This window comes from Manihot esculenta, chromosome 8 (assembly GCF_001659605.2).
Source record: "Manihot esculenta cultivar AM560-2 chromosome 8, M.esculenta_v8, whole genome shotgun sequence".
NCBI classification, from domain to species: Eukaryota; Viridiplantae; Streptophyta; class Magnoliopsida; order Malpighiales; family Euphorbiaceae; genus Manihot; species Manihot esculenta.
The window spans coordinates 2692347-2719802 of record NC_035168.2 but is presented as its reverse complement, the minus strand read 5'-3'; the positions used below and the strand labels follow the sequence as shown (position 1 = coordinate 2719802).

The window sequence follows — 27456 nt, the reverse complement described above, 5'->3', positions numbered from 1 at the left end:
AAATATATTCATCATCAAAATAAATCTTATCAGTAATTACTTATAACAAGATTTATTTTATATCACAGCAAGTCCTATAAATACTCGATTTCATTAAAACATAATAAGATATATTTAGATAATATTTATATATTTTATTTAAATATATTTTATTATAATATTATAAAATTTTTATATATTTTATTTAAAAATTAGAATTCAAATATTATTTTTTAAAAATTAAAATGATTAATTAAAATATATGAAATTAAATATATTTTGATATTATTTAGCAATACTAATTTGAAACACATAATTTAAGATAAATTTTAATTGGTTTGAGACTGTTCAAATATTACTCGCCAATGTTTATGTTGCTTAAGAATCCAAATCCTACAATATTTCTAAAATTGATCCAAAATGGCTTGCTACTATGCAGACAAAATTAGCTACAAGGAGTTTATGAAATTTGGGAATTGACGTCCTCGCCACGGGAAAGAAAGCTATTGCATATACAAGAACTCTTTTACTCCTTCGTTTTATTCATGTCCATATTGAAATCATTATTTACTTTCTCTGGGTTTAAGACTCTTTCTCTCCAGATTTCTTTCCCAGTGCTTTTACCTCTTTGGGAGGTTTTCCTCTGCTCGATTGTGAGTTTCCTCCCACAATTGAGTGAGGGTGTAAATAGGTTTGGCGTATAACCTGCTCAATGAAGAGATGTGAGACAGAGGCTCGAAGGATTGTCTCGAAAGGTGCATTCACTTTGCCATTATAGTGCTTCGTTGCCTCCTCAGCTCGAGCTGCATGAAGCCTCCCATAGCAGTGTATGAGCAGTTTCCCTTGTCTGTGGATGAGCAGTTGTGTCGATATTGAAATTAAAATCCTCTGTTCAAGTGGCAACTCCTTTTCATCAAAAACTAGATCTGGATTGCATGTCGTTTTCTAGATCTTAGTTTACCGTGTCTTCTTCTCTTCTGGCTGCAGTCGATGAAACCGCAACTTCTCATTTTAGTTCATCCTTTCCGACGACTGGAACTCACAAAGGCAAGGCAACACATTTTTAACTTCATACTTGGATCCTTAGTCGGGTCAAATTGTTTATTGCGGGTCTAGGGCTTAAGTTGGATCCTTTAGCTTGGGCCTTAATGTTTGTTTGCCTATAACATGTAGGCCTTGGGCCCTATACTCACCGTTTCCTATCAATGCAATATTATCTCTAATAAAAATAAAAAAATTCTTCCTGTCCACACCATTCTCAGGGGTTATTACCCATCCCCGTTACCACCAAGAAGATAGTTGCAAAATTTCTGCCCAGGATTTTCTCACGAGTATGGACATGGTTATTCTGTTTTCTAAGAAATCATTTCAGTTTCTATTTTCTATAAAGAACACAATTATATACATAGGAAATCGTTAATTTCCAAAAAACTATTCTAATTTTTCACAAATGAACAAACTTTAACATGTTTTAGAATGTAGACCGACTTATATTTAAAACTGAAAAATAGATTATTCTACATTACATAGGTAATAGAAAATAACCCGCTGTGGTTACCACATCGATCAACTGTCTTGTGTTTCGGTAATCAGCAGGATATTATAAATGGAGGGGACTGGAAGAAAGAAACTTTGCTCACGATTGCATGGCAAGCAAATCCAGTGTCTGTTCACTAGCCTGCACACTGTATGTGTCAAAAAGAAAAGAAAGTCATTTACAATTAGTGTGTTTGTGACAGCTGCTACAACAGGTTGCGCAACTCAATGGGAGCTTCAACCGTATGAGTGATGCCTGTGACGATCCTTCTCCCTCGAAGAATAAGAAGAGCTGTGATAATCACGATCTGAAAATGCAAAATAGTTTCAGATAATAGAACTTGTAAAAATAGTTTAAAAAAACTGAGAATAAAACCAGACATATAACTAACACGAAAATTCAAATGCATACCACGTGATGAAAGATATCTTGATTTCTCTAAATGTCCTGTATTTACGTTGGAAGAACACAAAATTAGAGGATCAATGGGAAGATGGTTAAAATTATTACAGCTATGAAATTATTGCCATATAAGTATGTGCTTCAGAATTAGGTTGAGAAGTCAAACAACTAACCTGAATCCTTTCCTCTATCCTTAGCACGATGAACTCGATCCTTGGATTTATCTCTGTCTCGCTCAGTCTCCTCACGCTCTCTTTCCCTATCAGAATCTCTACCCCTCTCACGATCCTGGACCTTCATTCTATCCCTCTCTCTCTCCCTGTCGCGATCTCTGTCCCTATCCCTGTCCCTCTCCTTGCTCCTGTCCCCACTTGCCTCTGTTCTGTGCTCAGACTTGGACCTTGGAATGGGCTCATCTCTTGCCTCTCCATTTGCAGACTTGGACTCATCATCATTCTTCTTGGCTTCCTTCAGCTTGTCTAGGGCTGCTTTTATTGCACCCTTAGAACCCCCAGATTCAGCACTAACAACAGGTGGGGCTGACTTGGGAGCAACAACATCATTAGCTGGTGATCCAACCTGCGGAACTTCCTACATGCAGAGCGTGGAAACAAAAGCTCCATAGTAAGATCACATTCTCAATCATACTGTATATTATTATTATTTTAAGAAAACTAGACAATCCCCTTCAATACTTGAAGCATCATTTTGTGATCATTGCACAACAATGCTATATTATCTAGAAAAAATGGCACACTTGCGATTTATATGATGATAACAATTGCAAATATTGTAAAAGCCTAAAGGCACAAAGTAGATGCTCACATAGAGTGTTGAAATTAAAAAGGATAAGAAAACCACCTTTGGAACTGGTTGCACTTGTGAATCTGAAGACTTGCTAGAAAAAGAAAAATCTCCATCCTTGCAGACTGAAATGTATTTCGCCTTGGGAAGGCTATACAAGTGAGCCAGAACTCTACAAACTTCATCAATCCCAGATTTATCTGCATCAAATGCCTTCCACCATGGTGGATTCTCAGGAAGGGGTACTTGGAACCTACGAGCTGCAGCATATACAACCCCACAAGCCACAACCTCACTCTTGAAACGAACACACAAGGTTGTACGCAAACTGCTCCAAGTAGAGAAATGATCAATAAATCAACAAGAAAGAACATATTCCATCCTAGGAAACGAAAGATATAATGGACGATCAATAAAACAATAACATATATAATGTAAATAGTAAAGAAGCAATTTATTACATGTAATTCCACCCATAATTCTAACCAACTTAACTATACTAATCCTTCACTATGCCTCCAGTCCAATGACCACCCTCCACACAATTCTCCTCTGGTTGTAATTCACGTTCACTAATCTCTATCCAAGAAAAAGAAAATCCATCCTTGCAGACCAATAAGTATTTTGCCTTGGGACGGCTACACAAATGAGCCAGAAATTTACAAACTTCATTAATCTCAGTCTATTTGCATCAAATGCCTTCCACCATGGTGGATTCTCGGGAAAGGGTACTTCGAAACTACTTGCAGCAGCATATACAACTCTACAAGCCACAACCTCACTATTGAAACGAATACACAAGGTTGTACACAAAATGCGCCAAATAGAGAGATGATAAATCAATCAACAAGAAAGAATATAGGATGTCCTAGGAAACGAAAGATATAATGGATGACCAATGGCAATAAAACAATATAATCTATGATATAATACTAAAGAAAGCAATGTCTTGCATGTAACTCCACCAATAATTCTAACCAACTTAACAATGCTAATCCTTCACTATGCCTTCTGGCAAATGACCACCCTCTACCCAATCTTCTTCTGATTGTACTTCATGTTACCTAATCTCCGTCCTTGCAGATTGATATGCATTTTACCCTGGGAAGGCTATACAAGTGAGCCAGAACTCTACAAACTTAATCAATCCAAGATTTTATATGCATCAAATGCCTTCCAAGTTCCACCATAGTGGATTCTCAGAAAGAGATACTTGGAACCTACATGCAGCAGCATATACAGCCCTACAAGCCACAAACTCACTCTTGAAACGAACACACAAGGTTGTACACAAACTGCTCCAAATAGAGAGATGGTAAATAAATCAACACAAAAGAACATATTACGTCCTAGTAAACTAAAGATATAAAGGATGATAAATAAAAAAAAAAAAAAAAACAATATAATCATGATGTACTAAAAAAGGAAGCAATGGGTTACATGTAACCCATAATTCCAACCAACTTAACTATACCAATTCTTCTTGTTGTACTTCATATTACATAATAATTATATGCTGAAACTTGTACAATAGTAAAAATCTAAAACACATACATGCACACATATTAAAAGACAATAATCTTGAGCATAGCCTTAGAAAGCATTATTTCAGTTAAATTATTCATTAAGAGCACTAGAGAAATTTCTAAATTCTGTCCAACACAACTAAAAGATATTTTTTCAGGAAGGGTGAACCTGGAGGGGATAAGGGGAAGAGGGAAAAAAAATCATACTTCCATTTAGGAAGCAATAATATTGTTATTTGTAAGATGCAACACACGCTTCTCAACTTGGCTCTCAAGAATAACAATAGTGGTGCTAAAGCCATTTTAGTGATTCTTACTTTTATATAGCCATCCTGATCTAAATAACATAATTCTTAAATCATTAACTGACAAAAACTGATACAACAGAGCATAGAAAAATATCATGCTAAGTGGATGAACCAAACACAAAGAATTGGCAGAACTACAGGAATTTATTCCAAAAGCAATTATACTGAGTGAAGTACCTATCATTTGTAAGATTCCAAGCTTCTTGTCTCAGTTCTGGAGGTGTTTCAAGGGTAGCAAGGTAGTTTGAAATGAATTTGTGGGGATGCTCAACATGACAAACGAAACCCATCTCTTTTAATATGTGTCTTTCTGTTCTGCTCAGTTCTACCTTCAACTCTGCAAATTTCTTTTTTTTTTTGGTTGTAAACAAAAAAAAAAAAGAGGCAAAGCTAAGTACAAAAACCCAAGGACTAAAGTGAAGAGGAAGAAATACATCCCATGGCATAAAGTAACATGATATCCAGATTCTAACCTTAGAAGTCAGGTCCAAAAATTCTATAGGTAAATTCTCCCTCCTGCATTCCATTCTATGAAAAACAATGATGACTTGCCTCGATTTCCTAGGGCTTTCCTCTAGTTTAGATGCAAGCCATACACAACTAGCTGCAACTTTCTGCAAAATATATTACCATATCCTAATTATTAGTTGAAATCATTGAAGCACATATTTTTAATATTCTAATCAGATATAATACTAATGCTTATTCCTAAAATAAACAATAGATTCTAGAAAATTTTCATAGAATGGATGTAAACAAATCACAAAGCTTCAATCCAAATGAATTACAAAGGGGTAAACAAGATTAACCTTGACATCAAATCGGGCAAATGACTTCTTGCAATAGAAACGATGGAACAGAACTTGACCAGTGGCCATCACAGCTTGGGGACTGTAAGAAGAATAAATAAATAAACAAACCATTCTCATGGCAACTCACATCATAACAAAACTTAAACATGAGAAGAAGAGGATACAGTTTGAGTAAAATGCCGCTTTCTTGGATCAGGTCACAGCCATAGATTCTCAGGGTAGTTTCAGTGGCTTCTTCAATTCCATCTTTCCTAGAGGGCGAGTTCTGTAACTGCTCGTCGGTTAAGTAGAAGTTATCAATTGCAGTGTAAATCATCGCCACCAGGAAAAAAAATCCCCCTTTTACCTGTAAAAAAGATGAAGTTGAGAAAAAAAAAATAAATAAATAAAGAAGCTACATCAAACTTAGAATCGTAATTGCCCTGAAGAGAAATTATTTAGCAGAAACAAGTACGCATGCATATGAAATTGGGAATGATAACAGGTGGGGTATCAGCAAAATTTAGAATATCCAAATCTGACTCCATCCCAAATCCGTTTATGATTATACTATCATTTTCTGCAACGACCCGAACATGCCCAAACCGATTAACTACATGTCAATTACTGGTTTGAACCCAGGTAGAAGCACAATAAACAAAGAAGAAAACAAAAGTAAAAGGAACTAGCTTTAGAAATAACCAAATAAGAAAAATTCCATATCATTTGAGCATAACATGTAAAAGGCAAATCTCATATCTGCTGCAAAATTAGCTCATCTTCCTCGTAATTGGATAAATGTTATCCCTCGTGATTTAGGTTGTGTATCATTCTCGCATGTCATTTCAAACTGTAATGCAATGACTCGCAGATGGAAAAAAATACAGATGTGCCAACTTCAACAAATCTCAACAAATACATACAAATCTCAGAATTTCAGAAACATAATACAAATCCATTCAAAGAGTCGAGAGACCGTGGAAGACAAACTCATTTTAGCAAGAGACAGAAAACCACTCAAAGAAAGAAATCCATTAAGCAACAAATCTCAACTATCCAAACAAACCTGTGTCGTGACCGTGGTAGGCAGAAGCAGCGGCGATGGAGGAGGGATTGCAGAGCGAGACAGGAGTAGAGTCGAGAGAGCGGCGACTGCGATTAAAGAGCTTCAGCGGCGAGACAACAGCGTGACTGAGGGCCAGCAGCAGCGGCGACGGTGACAGACGCAGGACCAAGAGAAGGGGGGCGGGGTGGGGCGGCGGCCGTGCGTTTTCTGGTTCGAGAGAATGTGCGGTAAATCAACTTCTCGGTTTAGGTTTATTTTTGGAAAAATTATTTTTTCAGTCCCTAAATTTTGATATAATTACGAATTTGTCCATTAATTTTAAAAGCGACTGCTCTGGTCACACACGTAAGGGCCTTGGAGAGTATTTGGGGAAAAGGGTTTGGTCCGATATTCTCATCAAAATTAATAGCGTCTTGCTCATCAAAAAGAGATCAGGGAAAAGGGCAAACAAAAGCGATCGTAGATTAACTTTGGATCTGCCTTTTGATTTGGATTTTGAATTTTGATAGTTATGAAAAATATTGTCAGTATTGTAGAACTGAAATTGCTTACGCAAATTGCATCTGTAAAAACCACCCTAGACTGAGCTTGACTGTTGGAATCACCTAACACTATCCCAAATGTGATGGAAGCTAGGTGATTAACGAGCTATTAAGGGAAGGAGTCCAGATTAAAGAAGGTTAATGGCTGGTTCATTTATGGTGGAAGTCTATCAGCACAAGGAAAGGGAAGACCTGAGTAGAATGGATTAGGGATTTTAAAAATGGATAATTTACAGTGAAGTCCTTAGCATTTATTAAAATCTATATATTAGTTGATATTTTAAGTTTGACTAACAGTTTGGTCTTTAATTTTTACTTCTTTTAACAAATTGGTCCATTTAACAAAATCAATGATTTCCACTAGCTGCGAAACCTTCAGACAATTTCAAACCTAAAATATTTTGTATTAAGCATAATGCCTTTTAACTATCAAACTACAAAGTCGTTCGCCATCAGAAGTTTAAATTTACAAGATCTATGTATTTAGCCAATAATCTACAGGAGTTGCCCAATGGCCGACTGTCTAGCTGGCACAGTGGTGGAAGACATGGAGGAGATGGTTTTTGATAGAGCCCAAGTTTTAGTGCTCTTGAAATCTCAATGAAGCTGGCTAAGGAGAGTGAAGCAAGCAGTAAAAAAAAAAAATCACATTGTTCTTTTCGTAATGCAATGGGAAGAAGATCACAAAGGGAATGTGGGCTTTAGACCAAAGACAAGAACAATATGAGCATGCAAGCTCCATACATGGACTGTCCAGAGAAATGGGATAAAGCATCAATACCATATTTTGCCAATATGATTGATTTTTTTTTTTCTCCCAAAAGTAAAGAGTTTAATTCACGTTGAAGGTTTAAAACCTAGTACAAAAGTAACCAAAATCTATGCAGCTCAATTAGATAAACGAAAATATATTTAGATCATTTAAAAAATTCGAATATAGAATCTGGTTGATTCGAATAAAATTATCACAGTATGAGGAGCTGCTAGTACCACCCAATGATATAGCGAAATCAAGAAGGTTGTTGCATGAAGCCACAAAGACACTAAAGGAGAAAAACCAAAGTATTGAGCACAACAACCCAAAAGGGAGCCTAAGGTGGGGTGACTTTCACTAGAAAATCTTCAAACAAAGCAAATTTAAGCTAAAGACTCCACAACCAGCAGAGAAAACCAACAAACATGAGGCGAAGCCGCCAGGTGATAGACTTGGCAGTTTTTAGGATGAAGTTGTTAGTTTCAAATCGGGCACCGGATGTAACATAGGTGATAGACTTGGCAGTTTTTGGGATGGAAGCTGTTAGTCTGAAATCCGGCACCAGATGTAACATGGGTGATAGACTAAGCAGTTTTGAGGATGGAAGCTGTTAGTTCGAAATCGGACACCGAATGTAATATGGGTGATAGACTTGACAGTTTTAGTAGAGTCATAGAAAACATAAACAAGATGGTGGCAGAATTCCAGCCATGGAAATTAATTTTTTTTAGTTATCCGAAAAAGAATATTATTATTTACATTTATAAAAATTATTTCATTAACAAAATAAAAAGTTTAAAAATCAAATTATTTTAAAAAGTAATTAAAGCACGCGGCCTAAGTTTATTAAAAACAAAATCAGTATTAGAATTCAAATCTGGGAAACCCATCCGCGTTTAAAATTTTCACATGAAGTAAGACAAGTGGCTTAGTAATCCAATCCATTGTCAAATTGCCTATTAGGCCGAAACTGGGCTGCACATCTTTTCTTTTCTACGTATCATCTAAAGGAGATTTACCAATCTGAAATCAAACTAGTAAGCATAGTCAAATTTCGGCCTTTCCTGTGTGCTCTGCTAAATTACCAGCATTTGGTTTTCATGATCTCTCTTTTTCAAGTTTAATTTCATTCGCCGTGCCTCATATAATAAATATTTTTATTAATTAAATGAATTATGACTAATCAGTGAATTACATATGAAAAAGGAAAAGCATAACATGATTTTCCTTCTAAATTCGCTTTTTATGCATATTTTCCATGAGAAACTTGTTTTACGAGTATATTAATTTAAAAAAAAAAAATCATTTTATGACTTCGCAGTTAGCAAATCAAGAAAGAGGAAGAGAAGAAACATGTTTTTCCTTCCCCAAAAAAATAATAAGATAATTGGATTGGAGTCCAGCACAGAACTAAGCCCACAAACGGAATTGGTTAATTTCATAATCAATTAGAGTCGCGTGCTTGACATACCGTCACGTGTTTTCCATTACCGACAAACCAGCGTCCATGTTTGTCCCTTAGCTGGCTTCTTCTTCGGAGGCAGCCCAAACAACTGCTCAATTAAATTCAGACACATTGCCAAATTACTCTTAAGCAAAAGGCATATAGTTTATAATAAGCATTCTTTAGACTTGGTTCATCATAATTTAAAATATAATATAAAATTTCATCATAATCTCAACACTCCTAACTATATTATGATTAATTTTTTTTAATAGAATTTTGTTTACAAAAAAAAAAAAAAAAAGTAAAAGTAGTTCATTCTACGCAAGGAAGTTCTAACATGGCTAAGTAAATGCAGACACGCTTAATTAGAATATAGAGAAGACAAGAAGAATTTGGATTTTTTAAACCTACAAATTCAACTCTCTCATTATTAAAGCCCTTTCTCTGATCTCCATTGATCATAGTCTGCCCAATTGTATAAGTGCTCCCAATCCCACAGTGGCTCATTATCTATAGCCATTGCCAATTCAGAAGAAGCACCATGGACGTATCCATGTTCTTCTGTGCATGAACCCTCAAATGTGCTTCTGTCCAACGTTGGTTGTGGGATCTGCTGATTTCTTTGTGCTTGCTCGCTGCTAACTTGAACACTTGGTTCGCCTATTTGCACTCCAATTGGCCTTCTATCGAATGCTCTACGACATTTTGAGTTCTTGTACACACGGCACAAAGTAAATTGATCTTGCCTTGGCTGCAAAATATATTGTTAGAAAAGCTTAAATTATTGTCCAAAAATCAATAAATCCCAAAAATTTGTATATCCAATATATCTTTAAATACAAATATTTATCAGGTTTAAACGTGAATAACCACTGTCTCACTTTGATTTATAGTAAATTATTTAAAACAACAATGTCAGATAAAACAATATTTGATATCTATATCTTTCATTTTAATATGGTATTAGTATATTCAATTTAAAAGTTCGATAGTTTGAATTTTAATCACTCATGTATTGGATAACTATAAGATAAAATTATTCTGTTTCTGTTCATACTTCAAGTTCAAGAGGGCATTTGCATACAAGAATCAGAATGTCTTAGAGATACAGACCATTTCTGAAGCTCTCACTATACAATCTTAAAACTTTGAATGTTTAGGCTTAGTTTGTGATGCTATAGTTTTGTTTCTTAGGTTTTGATTGTCTTTTTGTATTGAGATTGTTATGTTTTTTCACTTAACTTGCAAACATTTAAGTTGGATTTTGTTTGTTTAAGATTTGGGTTTTATTGATGTGCTATGCTAAATTTTTTTCATAATATATAAAATAAAATTATGCACAAAAAAAACTCAATAATATAAAATTGTCAGTGAAATTTATGAGATTGGTATATTTAAATTCCCATCAAAACTAAATAAAATCATTAAAGATTCCTATGTAGTCCACTTGATGGCGAATTAATTTGACCTAATTTTATGGTAATTAGTACTAATTAATTGTTTTTATAAGCAATACACAATACAAATTTTATTAAGAATTTAAGTAGAAAAACCAGAGGGTGGTAATACCTTTGGCCAAAAGACCATTAATCCTAAACCCTTAAATCCTGAACAAAAAATGACCTAAACAATTAATTAGTACTAATTACCATAAAATTAAAAAGATTGCATAATTTTCCTAGTGTTTTGAAACACCCCTTTATTTTTCTTTGTTTACAAGGTAAAATTCATTAAAATTTGAAAAAAATTTAGCATTTGCACGCTGCTAAGGAAAAAACTTCAATACAAGAGATCAAGACTCTAATTAAGAGACCCTAATTAATCGTTGTTAATCATGCCCAACAGCCAACAAATTGAAAACAAAGCAATAAAATAATTAGAATTTCAGTTGTGAATTTGCATAAAAATACCATGCAAAGAAGCAAAAACCTAATTTTCTTAATCCAATAATAAAAAAAAAGAATCATAGATCTTATAGTTCCCACCATTGTTTTTGGACAAGTTGAAGAGGATGCTTCTCCTTGTATGACTCTATACTCATTCAATTTCCAATCTGTCTTTCTTCCATGTGGAATTCTTCCCTTGTAGAAGACCATGGTTCGTTTTGCAGCAATGCACCGATTATTGGTCGAAGAATAAACATAACCAGGTGAGCCAGTGGATTTCCAATACCCAGTGGTTGTGAGTCGACTCGGCCTGCCTCCTTGGGCTTCCCTTTTCTGTCTCGGAAGGAAGAAAAACCACTGTTCAGGATCTTTACGACATAATTCTCCTGATAATTCTGCAGCAAGCAAAAAAAAACCTAGATTATGTTGGTAATAATCTACTATTGTACAATAAAAAGCGTAAAACTTTTCATGCTGAAAGGGAAGCTTTCTGCAGAAAGAAAAGAAAAAGCTCATTATGCTTGATTATGAACTCAAGCATGGTGTCTATGGCGTAAAAGTGAGGAACCAGAGAAGAAGTGATGAGAAAGAGAAGATCAGGAGACAGAGAGAAAAACGAAGATATTATACGTGGGAGATCCCATGGATTGAAGTCATAAATATCAAGGGCTGGAATAACACGGGCAATAGCCGTGTTGATGTCGTCTCTCTTCCCTTCTAGCTTGTTATGCAGATAGAAGGAAATGAGCTCTTCTTCCGTTGGATAAAAACGAAACCCAGGTGCCAATTCCTCCATAACTTCTTGTTGGGTGGATTCTGGTATGAAGTTTCATTACTATATATAAGAAGCTAAAGCCTGAAGAAAGATTGTTCATCCAATTAAGAGTTAGAGAAGAGAGAGAGAGAGGCTAAGCTCACAACAACGAGGTTACCTGGAAACTTTCACGCGCTAATTCCACAGAAAAATTCTTAGACTTTATCCCTTTTTAAATCAGTCAATTATTTGTCTACTGTGTGGGGTTCTGATTTTGATATAATTTGTATTAAGTATCAGAACCAAATCTCAGTTATTTTATTTTTAAAAATTATACATTTCAATATAATTCTAATATGATTTTAAATAATTTTGATTTGATCAGTTTGATTCCCATTTTATTTTAATTATTTTTTATTTTTAATTTTAATTTTAATTTTAATTTTAATTATTTTTAATTTTAAATTTTAAAAATAAAATTATAATATCATTATATTTATTTTAAATTTATAAATAACTAATATCGAAATAATAATAAAAATAATAATATATTAATATATATTCTGCATAATTCTCAATAAAAATATTATATTATTTTATATATAATTATTAATTATATATTTTTAATATAAATATATATACATAATTAATATATAAAAAATATATTATATTATTAATATGTGATTCACTCATATAATATAATTAAAAATTATAAAATAATTAATATATTTATAATTGAAATAATATATATATATATAACCTATTTAAATAAAATAAATTATATCATATTAATAACTAATTAAATTATATGATTATTTTATAATATTTTTAATAACTATTTAATAGCTAAAAGAGAATTATATTTAAATTATAAATATAATTTAATTTATAAAAATAATTAAAGAAAGTATATATACATGCAAAAAATTAAACTTTTATTAAATTTAGAATAACTTTCAAATAATTATTTTATTTATACATTTATTTATTTATAATTTTTATTATATATTATTTAAATTTATAAAATTTAAATTTAAATTCATTAAATAAAATTATATAATTTTAGTAATATAAATTACAAAATTATATTGAAACAATATAATATAAAATATATTATTAAAATTATATAATATAATTATAATATCATTAAAATCATTTAAAATATATATACATATATGATATCGAATATTCAATACATATAATTCTTAATAAGAAAATAAAATTAAATAATTAAATAAATTTAGTTTGATACAGTTTAATTTCTATAATATTTATTTTTTTTAATTTTAATATAATTTTTTAATTCGATTCAAAACTCAATTAAAAATTGTGCACAACCCTAATATTTTGTATAATATAAACCTTTCTTTTTCTTTTTTTTTCTTTACACATTTAATTAGTTTCATATTTTTAGCTTTCCAGTGTAATTTTACTAAAAGTGTATTCTTTATAAGTAAAAGTGTTAATTTATTATGATTAATATAAAAATTAGAAGCATTTGCATTTTATTTTGATAATACACCTGAATAGTCTAACATATAATAATATATGTGAATTCTTTAAATCTTAATTATAAATTTTAATTATACTTTTACCGTTATAAAAGTGATAATGGTAAATTATTATTTTGCACTTACCGGTTTAATCTGATAATAAGTGCATTTAAATAAATTTGGGAGGTATCAATTTTTACTCCCTTAATTTTTTATTTTCATTTATAAAAAATAATAAATTTATTTTATAAACAGTAACGGTAACTCAATAATAATAATTTAAGAACGCTCATATATATATTAATTTTTTATATAATTTAAATTATTAATTTTATAATATTAAAATAATAATTTTATAACTATTACTACGCGATTACTGCATAAATATTAAAATATATTAGTGGTAAAATTACTGTATAAAATCAATTAAAAAGGTGTTGTTAGTTTGAGCTCACATCTACCTGATCTTTTCCCTTGTACTCTTTTGTATTCAATAATAAATCTCATTCTAGCTTTTATATAATATATATATATATATGATTCAAATCCATAAAAAGTCATATTAAAATTTAACTGCTTTGTGAATCCAGCTAAGTTTTGGATTTGACAGTCTTATTTTGATTATAATTTTTTATTTGAAATAAAAGATTTTAATTTTTTAATTTAAAAAGAATTTTATTTTAAAATAAATTTCAAAATCATGCATAATTTAAAAATATATTTAATTTTTTTTTCTCATAATGTCTGAATATCCAAATATCCTAGCTCTCCAGACAATCTAAATACATTAAAATCTAACATGTGGCATAAGTGAAAAATTTTTTAAGAATTCAAAACATCAGAGACCAAAACTAAGAAGAAAAACAAGACGACATAATCAAATCAATATATTTATGTTGTTATACCTTTTGAAAGCTCCACTTATTATAAGAAATATGTATTTAAAAATAAATTTTTAGAAGTTAATGCGTTGGAAAAATTTACATTCCATAATTTTTTTCACTCTTTTTTTTTCACACATATTAAAAAATAATTTTTTTATTAATTTTTTAATTATATTTATTTTTAAAATATTAAATTTTATTAAATATTAAAAAAATATTAATTATAATGAATAAAAAATTACAAATTATCTTTCCCTCTAAACTAATTTATCTTTAAATTATAATTAAAATATTAAATAAATTTAACTAATATCAAATAGACCAAATATAGTACAACTTACCGATAGAACACAATTTTAGTATCTATATTACTCTATTTTCACTACAAATTTGATTACCTTATGATTAATTTTATATTTTTTGATGCTCTTTCAAAAATGTATAACATCGACAAATTTAATAAAAATAATGAAAAAAATTATTCAACATTATTTGACTATTTATTTGGATAAATCTATCTGCTAATATTACTTCGCAGAAACCCAATTAGTTTAAATTCTCTAATTGAGTTAACAATAATCCAGTTAAAAATCGAAACAGAGTTTCTGAGCAAACCAACAATCCACAATAGATATTGACAAGAGAATAAGAATTGACTCAAAATTTAAAAGAAAAATCATATCTCTTTATTCAAAACTGTTGGATCTCACATGATTTTTTCTCTTTAAGTACGTCATGATATTGTCTCAAAAAATCTCTTTAAAAATTAAGAAAGAACCCCTAATCAAAACAATTTAAAATTATATTTATTTTTTGCAAATATTCTACTAGAATTCGGCCTCTTTAAAATATTGTTTGGGTAAACAACCACATGATCACATTCTCTTAAGCTGATTTCTTTTTTTTTTTTTTTTTTTGTATTTTTTTTAAGCAATGTGCGGTTAATTCTTTAATTTTAATTATAAATAAATTGAAATTTCAGTTTTTTCATAAAAAATCTAAACATTATTATTCATTTTTTATTTCTTCTATATTTATGCAATTTTAATTCTTATATTTATTATTATTTTGTTAATCGACTAATAAGGCCATTGTTCATATTTTTAAAATGATATTTTGTTATTTTTGATATTTAAAATCCGTAATTATTTGAATTTAATAATAAGTAACTATTAGTGTAATCACTAAAAAACTGTATGATCTATCTTGAACTCACTACATGGAAATTATATGATATATTTTGAATTCATCACACGGTTTGATTTGTTAGTTAAAATGAGAACTTTAAAATCGTTGATAAATTAAATTTAATAAATATTTTTTAAATTATTTATTGATTAGGATTAATTATTAAATATTTTGTAATTAATTTACATATAAAAAGTAATTGATTATATGAAGTGTCTTTCATAATTAGAACTAATTATTAGAATAAATAAAAATATTTTTATTTCTATAATCAATTCTTAATACTAATTTTCAATAAGAATTTAATTACAATAATTTGATTTTCTCTATTATTATTTTCTTAATTATCTTATTTTTATTTTGGTTTTTCCTTTATCAAAATTCCGCTCTTTTATTTATTTAGTTATTGATAAAAAAATTTTAATATTAATTTCTTGTGAATTTCATCATATTCAGCCCTATAAATAATTTATATTTGTTATATTTAAATAAATTATTTTTTATAATTTTAACACTCATTACTTATAATAATAATTTAGAGATAAATTAAGATAAAAATAAATGAAATAATTTTTTATCCTACTGTATAATTCATATACAAATTTACCCTTTTGACCTTAAACTAACCAAGAGTGATATTGAATTGGATTACAATAATTATTTAGTTCCAGTACAAATCAAATAGGATGTTTTCGAAAAAACATGAAATTGTTTGAAAAATTCAATTTGTTACATTTTTTCAAAACTGAAACTGAAATTATACCAGAATTAAACTAAAACAAAGAGAATTCTAGTGAATCTTAATTGATTAAATCCAAACAGACCCTTGACTATCACTGCATGCTGACCATCATATGTCGCCAGTAATAAATTTATCATTTTTATTTTATTTTTTAATATTATTTAACATAAAGTTAATTAACGTAATAAAAAATGAAATTATTAATTTAAAATTAATATTTTATGTTGATCATCTAAATAATGAATTACTTTTCAATATTACAATTAATAAGAATAAAAATATATTATTTTTTCATAAGATAATATTTGATCTAATATATTTTTTTATATAGTAATAAGACCGAGTTGACTTGAGTCACTGTGTGATAGGTTGTAAAAGAAGGCAATGGGAATAATCAACTTGAAACCTGGGACGTGCTAAACGTATTAAGATGGATAATATGTTGTGTTACTCTTCAGACAAAAAGTCCCAATTTCACGGCACCTTAATTTCAATTCAAAAACATAAGAAGACTATTGAACATACTAAAGAATAAATTTAAGCAGATAAAGTTTTGGATAAATATAATGCTAAGTGAATTAAGGTTTGCTATATATGATCCCTGGATTTCGAATCGAATTAAATCATTTATAAAATTAATAAATTTAAATTAAATGAAAATAATTTGATCCATTTGAAAAATTTTAAATTTGAGAGGCAAATTGGCTTGAGAAATAAATGATACTGAATTGAAATGTATTGAAGTTAATCCAAAATCTCAAGACTTGAGAAGTAGAAACCTATATGAAATTAAGGTGGAACGTGCAACCAATCAGCAGAGCAAGCATTGAGGAGCTACTGTTGCATTGGCAATGGAGCAGCTATCAAGGATTATGTTGCAGGTATCAAACATTTAACTTGTTGGATTTCATCTTGCTTCTTTCAGCTGCACTCTTAAAAAAAGATTTACTGGTGTTTTCTTTTTCTTGGTTGATCGGCTTAGCGTCCTAGTTACGACAAGAAGTTGCCAACTGCCCCATATTGTGTTGCTATGTTTTTGTTTTTGTTTTTTTTTTTTTCTTTTTAGGATGGCTTTCTTAGCTTGCTATTTTAAGTAGGGGTGAGCATTCGGTCGGTTTGGTTTAAAATCAAACCGAACCGAATAAACCGAAAATCAAAATTTTAGTGTTTATGAAAATTCGAACCGAACCGATTTTAGTTAGAAACTGAATCGAACCGAACCGGTCTGATTCGGTTCGATTTGATCCGTTTCATTTTTAATAATTTTTTTTTATTTTTTACACTTTATTTTTAATATTTTAAAATTTAATTAAAATATTTTAATTTTAATATGATTTAATTTCTCTATATTATTGAAAAAATATATTATTATCACTAATCGGTTCGGTTTGATTTTTTCGGTTTTTTTCTGATTAAAATCGAAACGAACCAAAATAACCGAAATTTCTGAAATTAAAAACCAAACCGAACCGAAATGTATAAAAAACCGAATTAAAATTTTAAATCGATTCGATTCGATCGATTTTTTCGATTTGAACCGAATACTGCTCGCCCCTAATTTTAAGATGGTTAGCCTTTAATGACTAAGCTAAGATTCCTTTTTTTTTTTTTTAATAACACAGCTTCACTTTAAAATTTATATAATAATATTATAGTAACAATTATAAAATTATTCCTTAAATACTATTAAATTAATAGTTTGACAATAATTTAAAATTATTGTAAAGAAAATTTAATTTTTTATTATATATAATAATATATTTAAAAAAATTATTTTAGGTTTAATGAAACTATAACTTTAACTCTATTTTTTATTTATTGTAAAAAATAAATAAATTATTATTTTATATTATAACATAAGAGATAAATAGGATGAATTTTAAAATATTACTATCGATTTATAATTACCATTTGAACATATAAAATAATAAAGTTATAGACATTGGTGTCTTATTAATTCCATTTTTATAATAGTGTAAATTCTTTTATTATTAAAAAAATAATAAAGTTATAGTCATTGGTGTCTTATTAATTCCATTTTTATAATAGTCATTTTGTGAAATAATGGGATAAGAAAAATTTTTATAACTTCAAATTTTTAACATAATGTATTATTATGATTATTGAATATATAAAAACTATACAATTTTAAGGAAATATATGCAGGGACAGGAGGGAAGGTACGGTAAGGGGGCACGTACCGTACCGGCAATCGAAAAATGCTTTGAAAGGGATGAAGGTGCGGCAGCGACACAACCGGTGGTGCGGCAGCGGCGCAGGCCGATGCCCTACCAAAGGAAAGCTCTTGGCTCCGCCACTTATACATGGACCCACTTCCGGAGTTATTGGAAATAGCGGTGTAGCTTTTTTTTTTTTTTTAATGGTAACTACATTGCAAGAAAATTTGAGTACAAGGCCTAGTCCACAATAGTATATTGTAACAATTACCCTAATCCAATCCATTAAAGTTAATGGAACTGGGTCAACTCGGGGCATACTCACTGCCTCAGTCTCATTATCCACGGGAACAAATGCAGCAGCTGAGACACTGCAACACAGAGTTAAGCAAGGGATGAAGCCTAGTTTATCGTGACCAGCCGCACCAATTGGGTAAGGAGCAACCTCTAGCAAATTTAGTAAAAGATTTTAAAAATTTTTCTTAATGTCGGATTCTGAATATAAAGAAGTCAAGGAAAATGGCAAGTTGAATCAATTGAGCACTTTTTTGCATAATAAATTGTGAATAAAGAGAGTGAGAGAGTTGAATAAGCGGCTGCATGGAAATTTACATGCCTTGAATTAAGGATTTCACTTCACTTTAGTTGATCTTATGCTCAATTTTTCTGCGACAGAAAATGATTCCAACGTTGAAATCTCTTCCGAGTCTTCTTTATCATCACTTCTTCTGCATGCTTTGTGGGTCACTGGGAGGACATTTCTCTTTTTATTTTTTTATTTTTTTATTTTTTTTTTTACTTTTGTTTGCATAATATGACGTAACTATATGTATACATTATGACTAGTATTTTACTATTGAGAAGAGGAGCGAAATAATAAATTTGTCTGGATGTTTTATTTATTTATAATTACATTTAAATTTAAAAATAATAATATTTTTATTATTTAAATTAACTTTAGTAGTTGGTTAGAAAATTTTAGAATATATAAAATTATTAATATTTAAAACTTTAAATGGAATGGGTTGATCTGTTGAATTCAAAACTTATTATATTTTTTTATTAAAATTTAATAATACATATATTAAAATATATTATTAATTGTAAAAAAAAATTGAAATTGAAATTTTTATTTTGATAATTTTTTTAAAATTCTGTTGAATTTATATTTAATTTTTCTATTTAAATTTATATTTTATTATAATTTTTATATTAAAATTTAATGAATAAAAGTTTTTGTATAACGAATAATATATACTAAGTTATACAAAGAATCATGTGTTACGGTTTCAGATGTTAATAATCGCTTAAAACTGTTTGATACTTGATTTGAATACTTTTACGTCAAATCAGCAATCAGGATCACTCAATATTCAGTTAATTTGGTAAGTTAAGATTATATAAACAAATAATGAAATCAACCGGCTACATTCAATCAGAAGTCTTATTATAAACTCTATAGATAAAAACTGAACATAAGAATTGATAAATAGACTATTTATTTTATTTTAAGAGTAAAATAGTAATTATATATTATTATCGACCTTGTAGACAAGACACCCCGAACCCTTTCGGGGACAAGTTTCGGAGGCTGAAAGGCACTTCAGAGACAAAAGTCTCTAACCTTCGGCGGCACCTTCGGCGGCCGAACTCCCCTCCAGAGCCGAAAGTCCAAAAGCTCGGGGGCAAGCTTGGGCAGCCGAAGCCACCTCCTCATGGGTTCGGCGGCCGAATGTACCTTCGGCGGCCGAATGTACCTTCGGCGGCCGAACCTGAGTTCATCCGCAAGGCAGAAACTTGCTCTGCCTCTCGCCAAAAGCACCAAAACCCTCTCAATCTCAACCACCTCAATTCCTCAACTTGCATATACCCAAGTATATGCTCAAAGGGGTCAGAAACTACCTTAACACCCCAAACACACAACACAAACAACACAGAAACAAGCTCTACGCACAAAATCATCAAAACCTCACAAAGAACCTTATTCATGCAACTCTCCCCCAAAACCACATAAAACCTTCAGAAAACATAAAAACAAGTTCAGGATCTTCACTTACCTCTTGAAACCAAGAAGATGAACGATCCTAACGTGGAGTTTTGGAGCACCTCTCCTTCAAACTCTCCAAACTTCACAACTTTGAGTTTTTAGCTTAAAACCTTCAAAATACCATAAAAACTAATCAAATCTTTGCAAGATTGGATGAAAACATGAAAGAATACTCACAAAGGACAAGGTCTCACCTCAGAACGTGAAAGAAACGGCGAAGCTTATCCTTTCAACCGACTGAGGGCCGTTTTATAGGTGGCTGGCCAGACCACCTTCGGCGGCCACACGTGAAACCGAAAGCCATGCATGTTCGGCGGCCGAACCTGGCTTTTCTGCCTTGGTTCAATTCACTCAAAAACTCATTTCCTTATACTTTAAAACTATGAAACATACCAAAACATGTTAGAAAAACATTACTCTAACCCTTCTAGAGACTTCCGACATCCGAAACTCCATCGGAAAGTAGAATTCCGATGCCAGACTCTAGCCGGGTATTACATTCTCCCCCCCTTAAGAACATTCGTCCTCGAATGTTCCTAAAACAAACAATTACCACATAAAAAGGAGGAAACTAACCTCAAAACAAATATGGATATTGCTGAAGCATAGACTCCCGCGTCTCCCAGGTGCATTCTTCTAGATTATGGTGGTTCCACAGAACTTTCACCATTGGGATCTCTTTGTTCTTTAGTTGTCTGATCTGTGTGTCCAGAATCCGCACTGGCTGCTCTATATAGGTGAGATCTGTAAGAATCTCCACCTTAGGCTCACTCAGAACTTGATTCGGATCTAACACAAACTGTCGTAGCATAGAAACATGAAATACCGGGTGAATTCTTTCCATAGAAGCAGGTAAATCCAGCTTATACGACACATTCCCGATCCTCTGCAAGATCTCAAAGGGCCCAATGTATCGTGGAGCTAACTTACCTTTTCTTCCAAAACGAACCACTCCTTTCATTGGAGACACCTTCAGCAATACCATATTACCCTCCTGAAACTCTAACTGCTTTCTGCGAACATCTGCATAACTTTTCTGTCTGCTCTGAGCTGTTCTGATTCTCTCTCTGATCATGGGCACCACTCTACTGGTAATCCTACTAACTCTGGCTCTGCCAGAGCCTTCTCTCCAATTTATTCCCAACAAACAGGTGATCTGCACTTCCTCCCATACAAAGCTTCATAAGGAGCCATCCCTATGCTAGCATGATGGCTGTTATTGTAGGCAAACTCCACCAAAGGTAGATGCTGCCTCCAAGAACCACCAAAGTCTAACACACACAGTCGAAGCATATCTTCTATGATCTGGATGGTCCTCTCTGACTGTCCATCAGTCTGTGGATGGAAAGCAGTGCTAAAATCCAATCTCGTGCCCATCGCACTCTGCAGACTTCGCCAAAATCTAGAGGTAAATTGAGGTCCTCTGTCTGAGACTATAGACACTGGAACTCCATGTAATCTCACTATCTCATCCAGATAGACCTGTGCCAACTTATCCACAGAATAGTTACTCCGTACTGGAAGAAAATGAGCAGATTTCGTGAGTCTGCCCACAATCACCCATATAGAGTCTATCCTGTTGGACGTTGCTGGTAAACCCACTACAAAATCCATAACTATGTTCTCCCATTTCCATTCTGGAATCTGCAATGGGTTAAGCATTCCAGCTGGTTTCTGATGCTCTAGTTTCACCCTCTGGCAAACCTCACAGGCTGTCACAAACTGCGCCACTTCTTTCTTCATGGCTGGCCACCAATAGACCCTTTTCAGATCCTGGTACATCTTGGTGGCTCCTGGGTGAACACTATACCTCGCATTATGAGCTTCCCTCATAATGTCTTCCTTCACACTGCTCCTATCTGGTACACAAAGTCGACTCCCATAACGGAGGATCCCTTTGCTGTCAAATCTGAACTCTGCACTGTTGCCTGACTGAACAGTCCTGGCAATTTTCATCAAATCTGGGTCCTCGTACTGTTTCTGAGCTATCTGCTCCAAAAACACAGGTGTCACTCTCATCTGTGCTATCAACGCACCTGTACTAGACAACTCTAGCTGTAACCCCTCTTCTAAGAGCTTGTAAAGCTCCATCACGACTGATCTCCGCTCTGCTGCTATATGGGATAAACTGCCTAGTGACTTCCGGCTTAGGGCGTCTGCCACAACATTCGCCTTCCCCGGATGATACTGGATCTTACAATCATAATCACTGAGTAATTCTACCTATCTTCTCTGCCTCAAATTCAGCTCTCTCTGACTCAAGATGTACTGTAAACTCTTATGATCGGTGAAGATCTCGCATTTAACCCCATAGAGGTAATGTCGCCACATCTTGAGTGCAAAAATAACTGCTGCCATCTCTAGGTCATGGGTAGGGTAATTCAACTCGTGCTTCTTCAACTGTCTAGAAGCATAAGCTATCACCCTATCACTCTGCATCAAAACACAGCCCAATCCCACTCGAGATGCATCACAGAACACTGTGAAATCCTCATTACTGACAGGCAGAGCTAACACTGGTGCTGTTGTCAATCTCCTCTTGAGCTCCTCAAAGCTCTCTTCACACTGGTCTGACCAGACAAACTTCTGGTTCTTCTGAGTCAGTTTGGTCATAGGAGCAGCTATTTTTGAGAAGTTCTGAACGAACCTCCTGTAGTAACTTGCCAGTCCCAGAAAGCTTTTAATCTCAGTCACTGTAGTGGGTCTGGGCCAGTTAGCTACAGCCTCTATCTTCTTGGGATCTACCTCAATACCCTCTGCTGATACCACATGTCCCAAGAAGGAAATGCTCCTCAATCAAAACTCACACTTCGAGAACTTGGCATACAAACCATGCTCTCTCAGTGTCTGTAGAACTATCCTCAGATGCTGGGCATGCTCCTCTGCATCTCTGGAATACACTAATATATTATCGATGAAAACAATGACAAAGTGATCACTACAACATATTACATCTCTAGTTACGATACGTAGCTACAAAAAAAATTATTGTGGCTAATATATTTATTTTATTACGGCTAAAAACCTATTGTGGCTAATTTAAACTATTTAGTAACAAAAATGCAACAATTATAACTAATATGTATTTTTTGTTTTATTTTATATATAATGTAACTATTTGTTGACTATTTGCCACAATTAATTTTAGCTACAAAGTAATATCATAGCTAATAGATATAATAGCTATAAATTTAATTTTTTTGTAACAATTACTACCATTATAGTCACAACACATTAATATTATAGATAATACTTTTAATAGCCACGAAACTAATATGATTGTAGTAATAATTATTTTATTAGCTACAATTTATTAGTCATTACAAAAAATTTGTGGCAGAAACATAAAAATATTAGTCATGTAATTATGTTTGTCATAACTATTACTAAATCATTAGCCACAATATCGTAGCTAAATGAATTATATGAGTACTATGATACTTTAGTTATAATTATCAAAGAGTCATTGAATTAGCTATCAAATTAGCCACAATTATATAACTATGATAGAATACTATAACTAATAAAATAATTTGGAGAATTACTCTGAGGTCCTCTAAGTATTATATATTGGTTTATCAAGTTCAAAAAATATGCTTAGAGGTTCTAAAAAATTTCATATAATATGTTTTTTTTTATCTCTCAATCAATTTTTCTCCTATTGTCCATTTGTTTAGATAGAAAAGTTATTGAGAATTATTTTCTAACTTAAAAAGTTACATATTAGTGAATCAATTTTAGTTATAATTATCAATTTTAGTTTTATTTTAATTGAAAATTTGAATAAATAATTTCTAATAGATAACAAGTTTGTTTATAATATATAAGTATAATACTTTGGGGTAAAAAAAGTATTGTTATTTATTTTACACCCATCATTTCTTTTTTAATGTTTAGACACTGTCGTTTATTTTGCACCCGATTGTTTCTTTTTTTATTGTTCTTGTCTTTAAACTAATTAAAGTGAATAATTAAAGTTTTATTTTAATTGAATATTTGAATAAATGATTACTAATAAATAACAAGTTTGTTTATAATGTATAAGTATAATATTTTGGGGTATGAAAGGCACTGTCGTTTATATTGTGCGTTTCATCTTTTTTTTTAATGTTCTTGACTTTAAACTAATTTAAGTAAAGAATTAAAGTTTTATTTTAATTGAATATTTGAATAAATGATTACTAATGATTAACAATATAATATTTTGGGGTAAGAAATGCACTGCTGTTTATTGTGCGCCACGTTATTTCTTTTTTAATGTTATTGACTTTAAACTAATTAAAGTGAACAATTAAAATTTTATTTTAAATGAATATTTGAATAAATAATTACTAATAATTATTATATTTTGTTTATAATGTATAAGTATAATATTTTAGGGTAAGCAAGTCACTGTCATTTATTTTGGCCCCCATTGTTTCTTTTTTAATGTTCTTGACTTTAAACTAATTAAAGTGAACCATTAAAGTTTTATTTTAATTGAATATTTGAATAAATGATTACTAATAAATAACAATTTTGTTTATAATGTATGAGTATAACATTTTGGAGTAAGAAAGACACTATCGTTTATTTTGCGTCCCATCTTTTTTTTTTAATGTTCTTGACTTTAAATTAATTTAAGTAAAGAATTAAAGTTTTATTTTAATTTCCAGGAATCATTTTTTTTATATAGTACCGCTTTCTTCTAGGAATCAGTTTGAGAACCGGTACTACACACCCTTAGTAACATGAACTTTACACTACCATATGCTTAAAGGTGAGCATTTTATAACCATCACCATGACCAATTAGCAAATTTGGAAATTATGGTAATTGAAATTTTTTTACAGAATTACTAATTACTAAACATAATTACTAATCTGTAACCAAAAAACCAAAATTCTTTATCCACAATATATAAATTAAATTTATACCAAAATTATTCCAAATTTTTAACCAACGATTTAACACTTTTAGGGTCTTATTCCATCAAAAAACACAATTATGCCAAATTTGGCACATTTAAAATTTTTTTTTTACATACTTGAATTTTTTTTTTACCTACATATTTGTATTTTGCGTATAAATTAATTTTAAAGTTTTTTTTTTGAAAATAAATTTATTTTGATGTTAAAAATACAGCTCTACGAATGTGTGGTCATGATTTTTTTTCTTTTAAAAAAAAATTCATAGCGTTGATTTTGAATCTGCTTAAGCAAATTAAAATTATTTTATTTTGCTTATTTAATTAAAAATATAAAATATTTTAATTACAAAAAATAAAAATAAATAATATTATATTAATTAATAAAGGGAACCCTATCAATTAGTGGCGGCAATATAATGATAAGCTTTTTGGCTTGGGGGGAATGAAAACCTTAAAATTAAAAATTCCCTCCTTACAGCCGCTACTGATTCATTCTCACTCATGATTCATTCAGTTTTCAATTTCTGTCCACTATCAAAAGGAGAAGCTCCCACTATCAAATCCAATCAGGTATGTTTAAAATTACAAAAGCCTTAAAATTAATGTTTCATTGTAATTGTTCTAGGTTAAACACGTGAAAGGCATTTGATATTTACTTTTCATTCGTTTTTCATCTGTTAAAAAGCTTTGATTCACTATTTTTATATTAATTTATCCTCTATGTGTAATATTCAATTTTTTCCATGAAGCAGAAGCAAACATCATGGCTCGACGATGCAAGTTGCGGAAAGGGAATTCCATCAATATTAACTTGGAAAATGAGACTGAAAATAATGTTAACCAGAACTTTCAAGAAACTCAAGAGTTATACCAAAATCAGGCTTCAAATTTTCAAGGTAAATAATATTTATGTGATTTATAAATTTTAAGTTGTTTTCATAAATAATTATATGGCTAACTTTAATTTTTTTTTTTAGGGAATACTAGTCAGAAGACAATGAGGTATCATTATGAAGGTCATTTTATATTTTCACCAAATAGAATATATGAAAATGGTAGGTTCATGGAGAAACCTAATTTTGATGTTGATTTCATCTCATTTTTTGATATATTGGATGACTTGAAAAAAGGATTGTGGATTTGATGTTATAAAAGGAGATAAATTTTATTACTTGAAGGCTGATAAATCTCTTAGTGATCTTGATGCATTGATAGAGGTTAAAGATGAAACAGATGTGAAAAATATGATGGATAGTTATAAGAAGCTCCCTTCGAAACCCATTGATATATACACTCTATTTCGAGATTATGATATTTTACCAAATGGACTTGGTGACGAGCTACCCGCAGTTACTGTTGATCACACTTCTAATCAACTTCAAAATCCAAATGCAACTGCAGCAACAGGTTTACTCATTTAATTTTATTTAAACAATTGATTATGTTTACTTGTTCTATGTACAGAAATTCTTGTTATTATATGATTATTGTTTTACTTTTATTTTGAAATAGGTTCCAATATAATTAAAAGAAAAACTAGAGGACCAACACGATGCTTGAAAATCACACAATTGGAGAATGGACAAAAATTGCCAGTAGAATTTGATGAAGATGATCAAGCTATTGGTGATAATGCTACTGCATTTGTTTGGTTTTTAGGACAAATTATTAGAAGTGTGTCGTGTTGTCCATTGCAAGTGAAACAATGGAATAAGATTACCGATGATAAGCTCGACCTTATGTGGTCTACCATATTAGTACGAAAATTTATATTAAATTACATCCATTATAAAATGATTATAATTTTTTTAGTTATATTAAGTATCATAATATTTATTTCTTACTTCTTTGCTAAAAGGAAAGTTCACTTTTGAGTATTCTGATGCAAGAAAGGGAGCAATTTTCGGTCATATGAATGCATTATATAGGAATTATAGGCATAAGTTGAAGAAGAAGTACTTTGATTCAAAGGCAACTTATTCACTTCGTCTCCGAAACAAGCCTAAGGATATGGATGTAAAAGATTGGAAGTATTTGGTTAATCTTTGGACAGAAATTGCATTTCAGGTATTAAAAATTCGTGTAAAATTTAATAATTTATTTTATATGAATTCAGTTTCTGTTAGCTAACATAAATTCTGAAAATTTTTCATTGTTTTTCTTTAGAGAGAAGCAACAAAAATAAGACAAATAGATGCAAGCGTTTTATGCCGCCATACA

At 31.0% G+C, this 27456-nt stretch overlaps 2 protein-coding genes across 2 annotated transcripts; both read right to left on the bottom strand.

Moving 5' to 3' along the window:
• Positions 1-1446: 1446 nt before the first annotated feature.
• Positions 1447-7072, bottom strand: LOC110621162 (cyclin-L1-1). The gene is made up of 9 exons (XM_021765289.2): positions 6414-7072; positions 5533-5714; positions 5366-5447; positions 5030-5170; positions 4734-4903; positions 2780-3050; positions 2092-2509; positions 1928-1963; positions 1447-1823 (listed from the first exon to the last, which is right to left on the bottom strand). The coding sequence occupies exons 2-9, from the start codon at positions 5682-5684 to the stop codon at positions 1753-1755; spliced, it is 1341 nt and encodes a 446-aa protein (XP_021620981.1). The 5' UTR covers positions 5685-5714; positions 6414-7072; the 3' UTR covers positions 1447-1752.
• Positions 7073-9472: 2400 nt separating this feature from the next.
• LOC110621163 (NAC domain-containing protein 90) lies at positions 9473-11903 on the bottom strand. Its single transcript, XM_021765290.2, has 3 exons — positions 11673-11903; positions 11142-11437; positions 9473-9907 (listed from the first exon to the last, which is right to left on the bottom strand). Exons 1-3 carry the CDS (start codon positions 11836-11838, stop codon positions 9587-9589), a joined length of 783 nt encoding a protein of 260 aa, XP_021620982.1. The 5' UTR covers positions 11839-11903; the 3' UTR covers positions 9473-9586.
• Positions 11904-27456: the final 15553 nt, after the last annotated feature.

Bases quoted from the DNA above. Each gene is read 5' to 3' on its own strand.
- LOC110621162 (XM_021765289.2), bottom strand. From the start codon at position 5,684: ATGATTTACACTGCAATTGATAACTTCTACTTAACCGACGAGCAGTTA. The intron at 4,904-5,029 runs GTTAGAATCTGG...AAAAAAAAAAAG, and splicing joins TTTTGGACCTGACTTCTAAG to AAATTTGCAGAGTTGAAGGT. The intron at 1,964-2,091 runs GTTAGTTGTTTG...ACGTAAATACAG, and splicing joins GGATAGAGGAAAGGATTCAG to GACATTTAGAGAAATCAAGA.
- LOC110621163 (XM_021765290.2), bottom strand. From the start codon at position 11,838: ATGGAGGAATTGGCACCTGGGTTTCGTTTTTATCCAACGGAAGAAGAG. The intron at 11,438-11,672 runs GTATAATATCTT...TGCTTGCTGCAG, and splicing joins CAATCCATGGGATCTCCCAC to AATTATCAGGAGAATTATGT. The intron at 9,908-11,141 runs GTGGGAACTATA...TATATTTTGCAG, and splicing joins CAACTTGTCCAAAAACAATG to CCAAGGCAAGATCAATTTAC.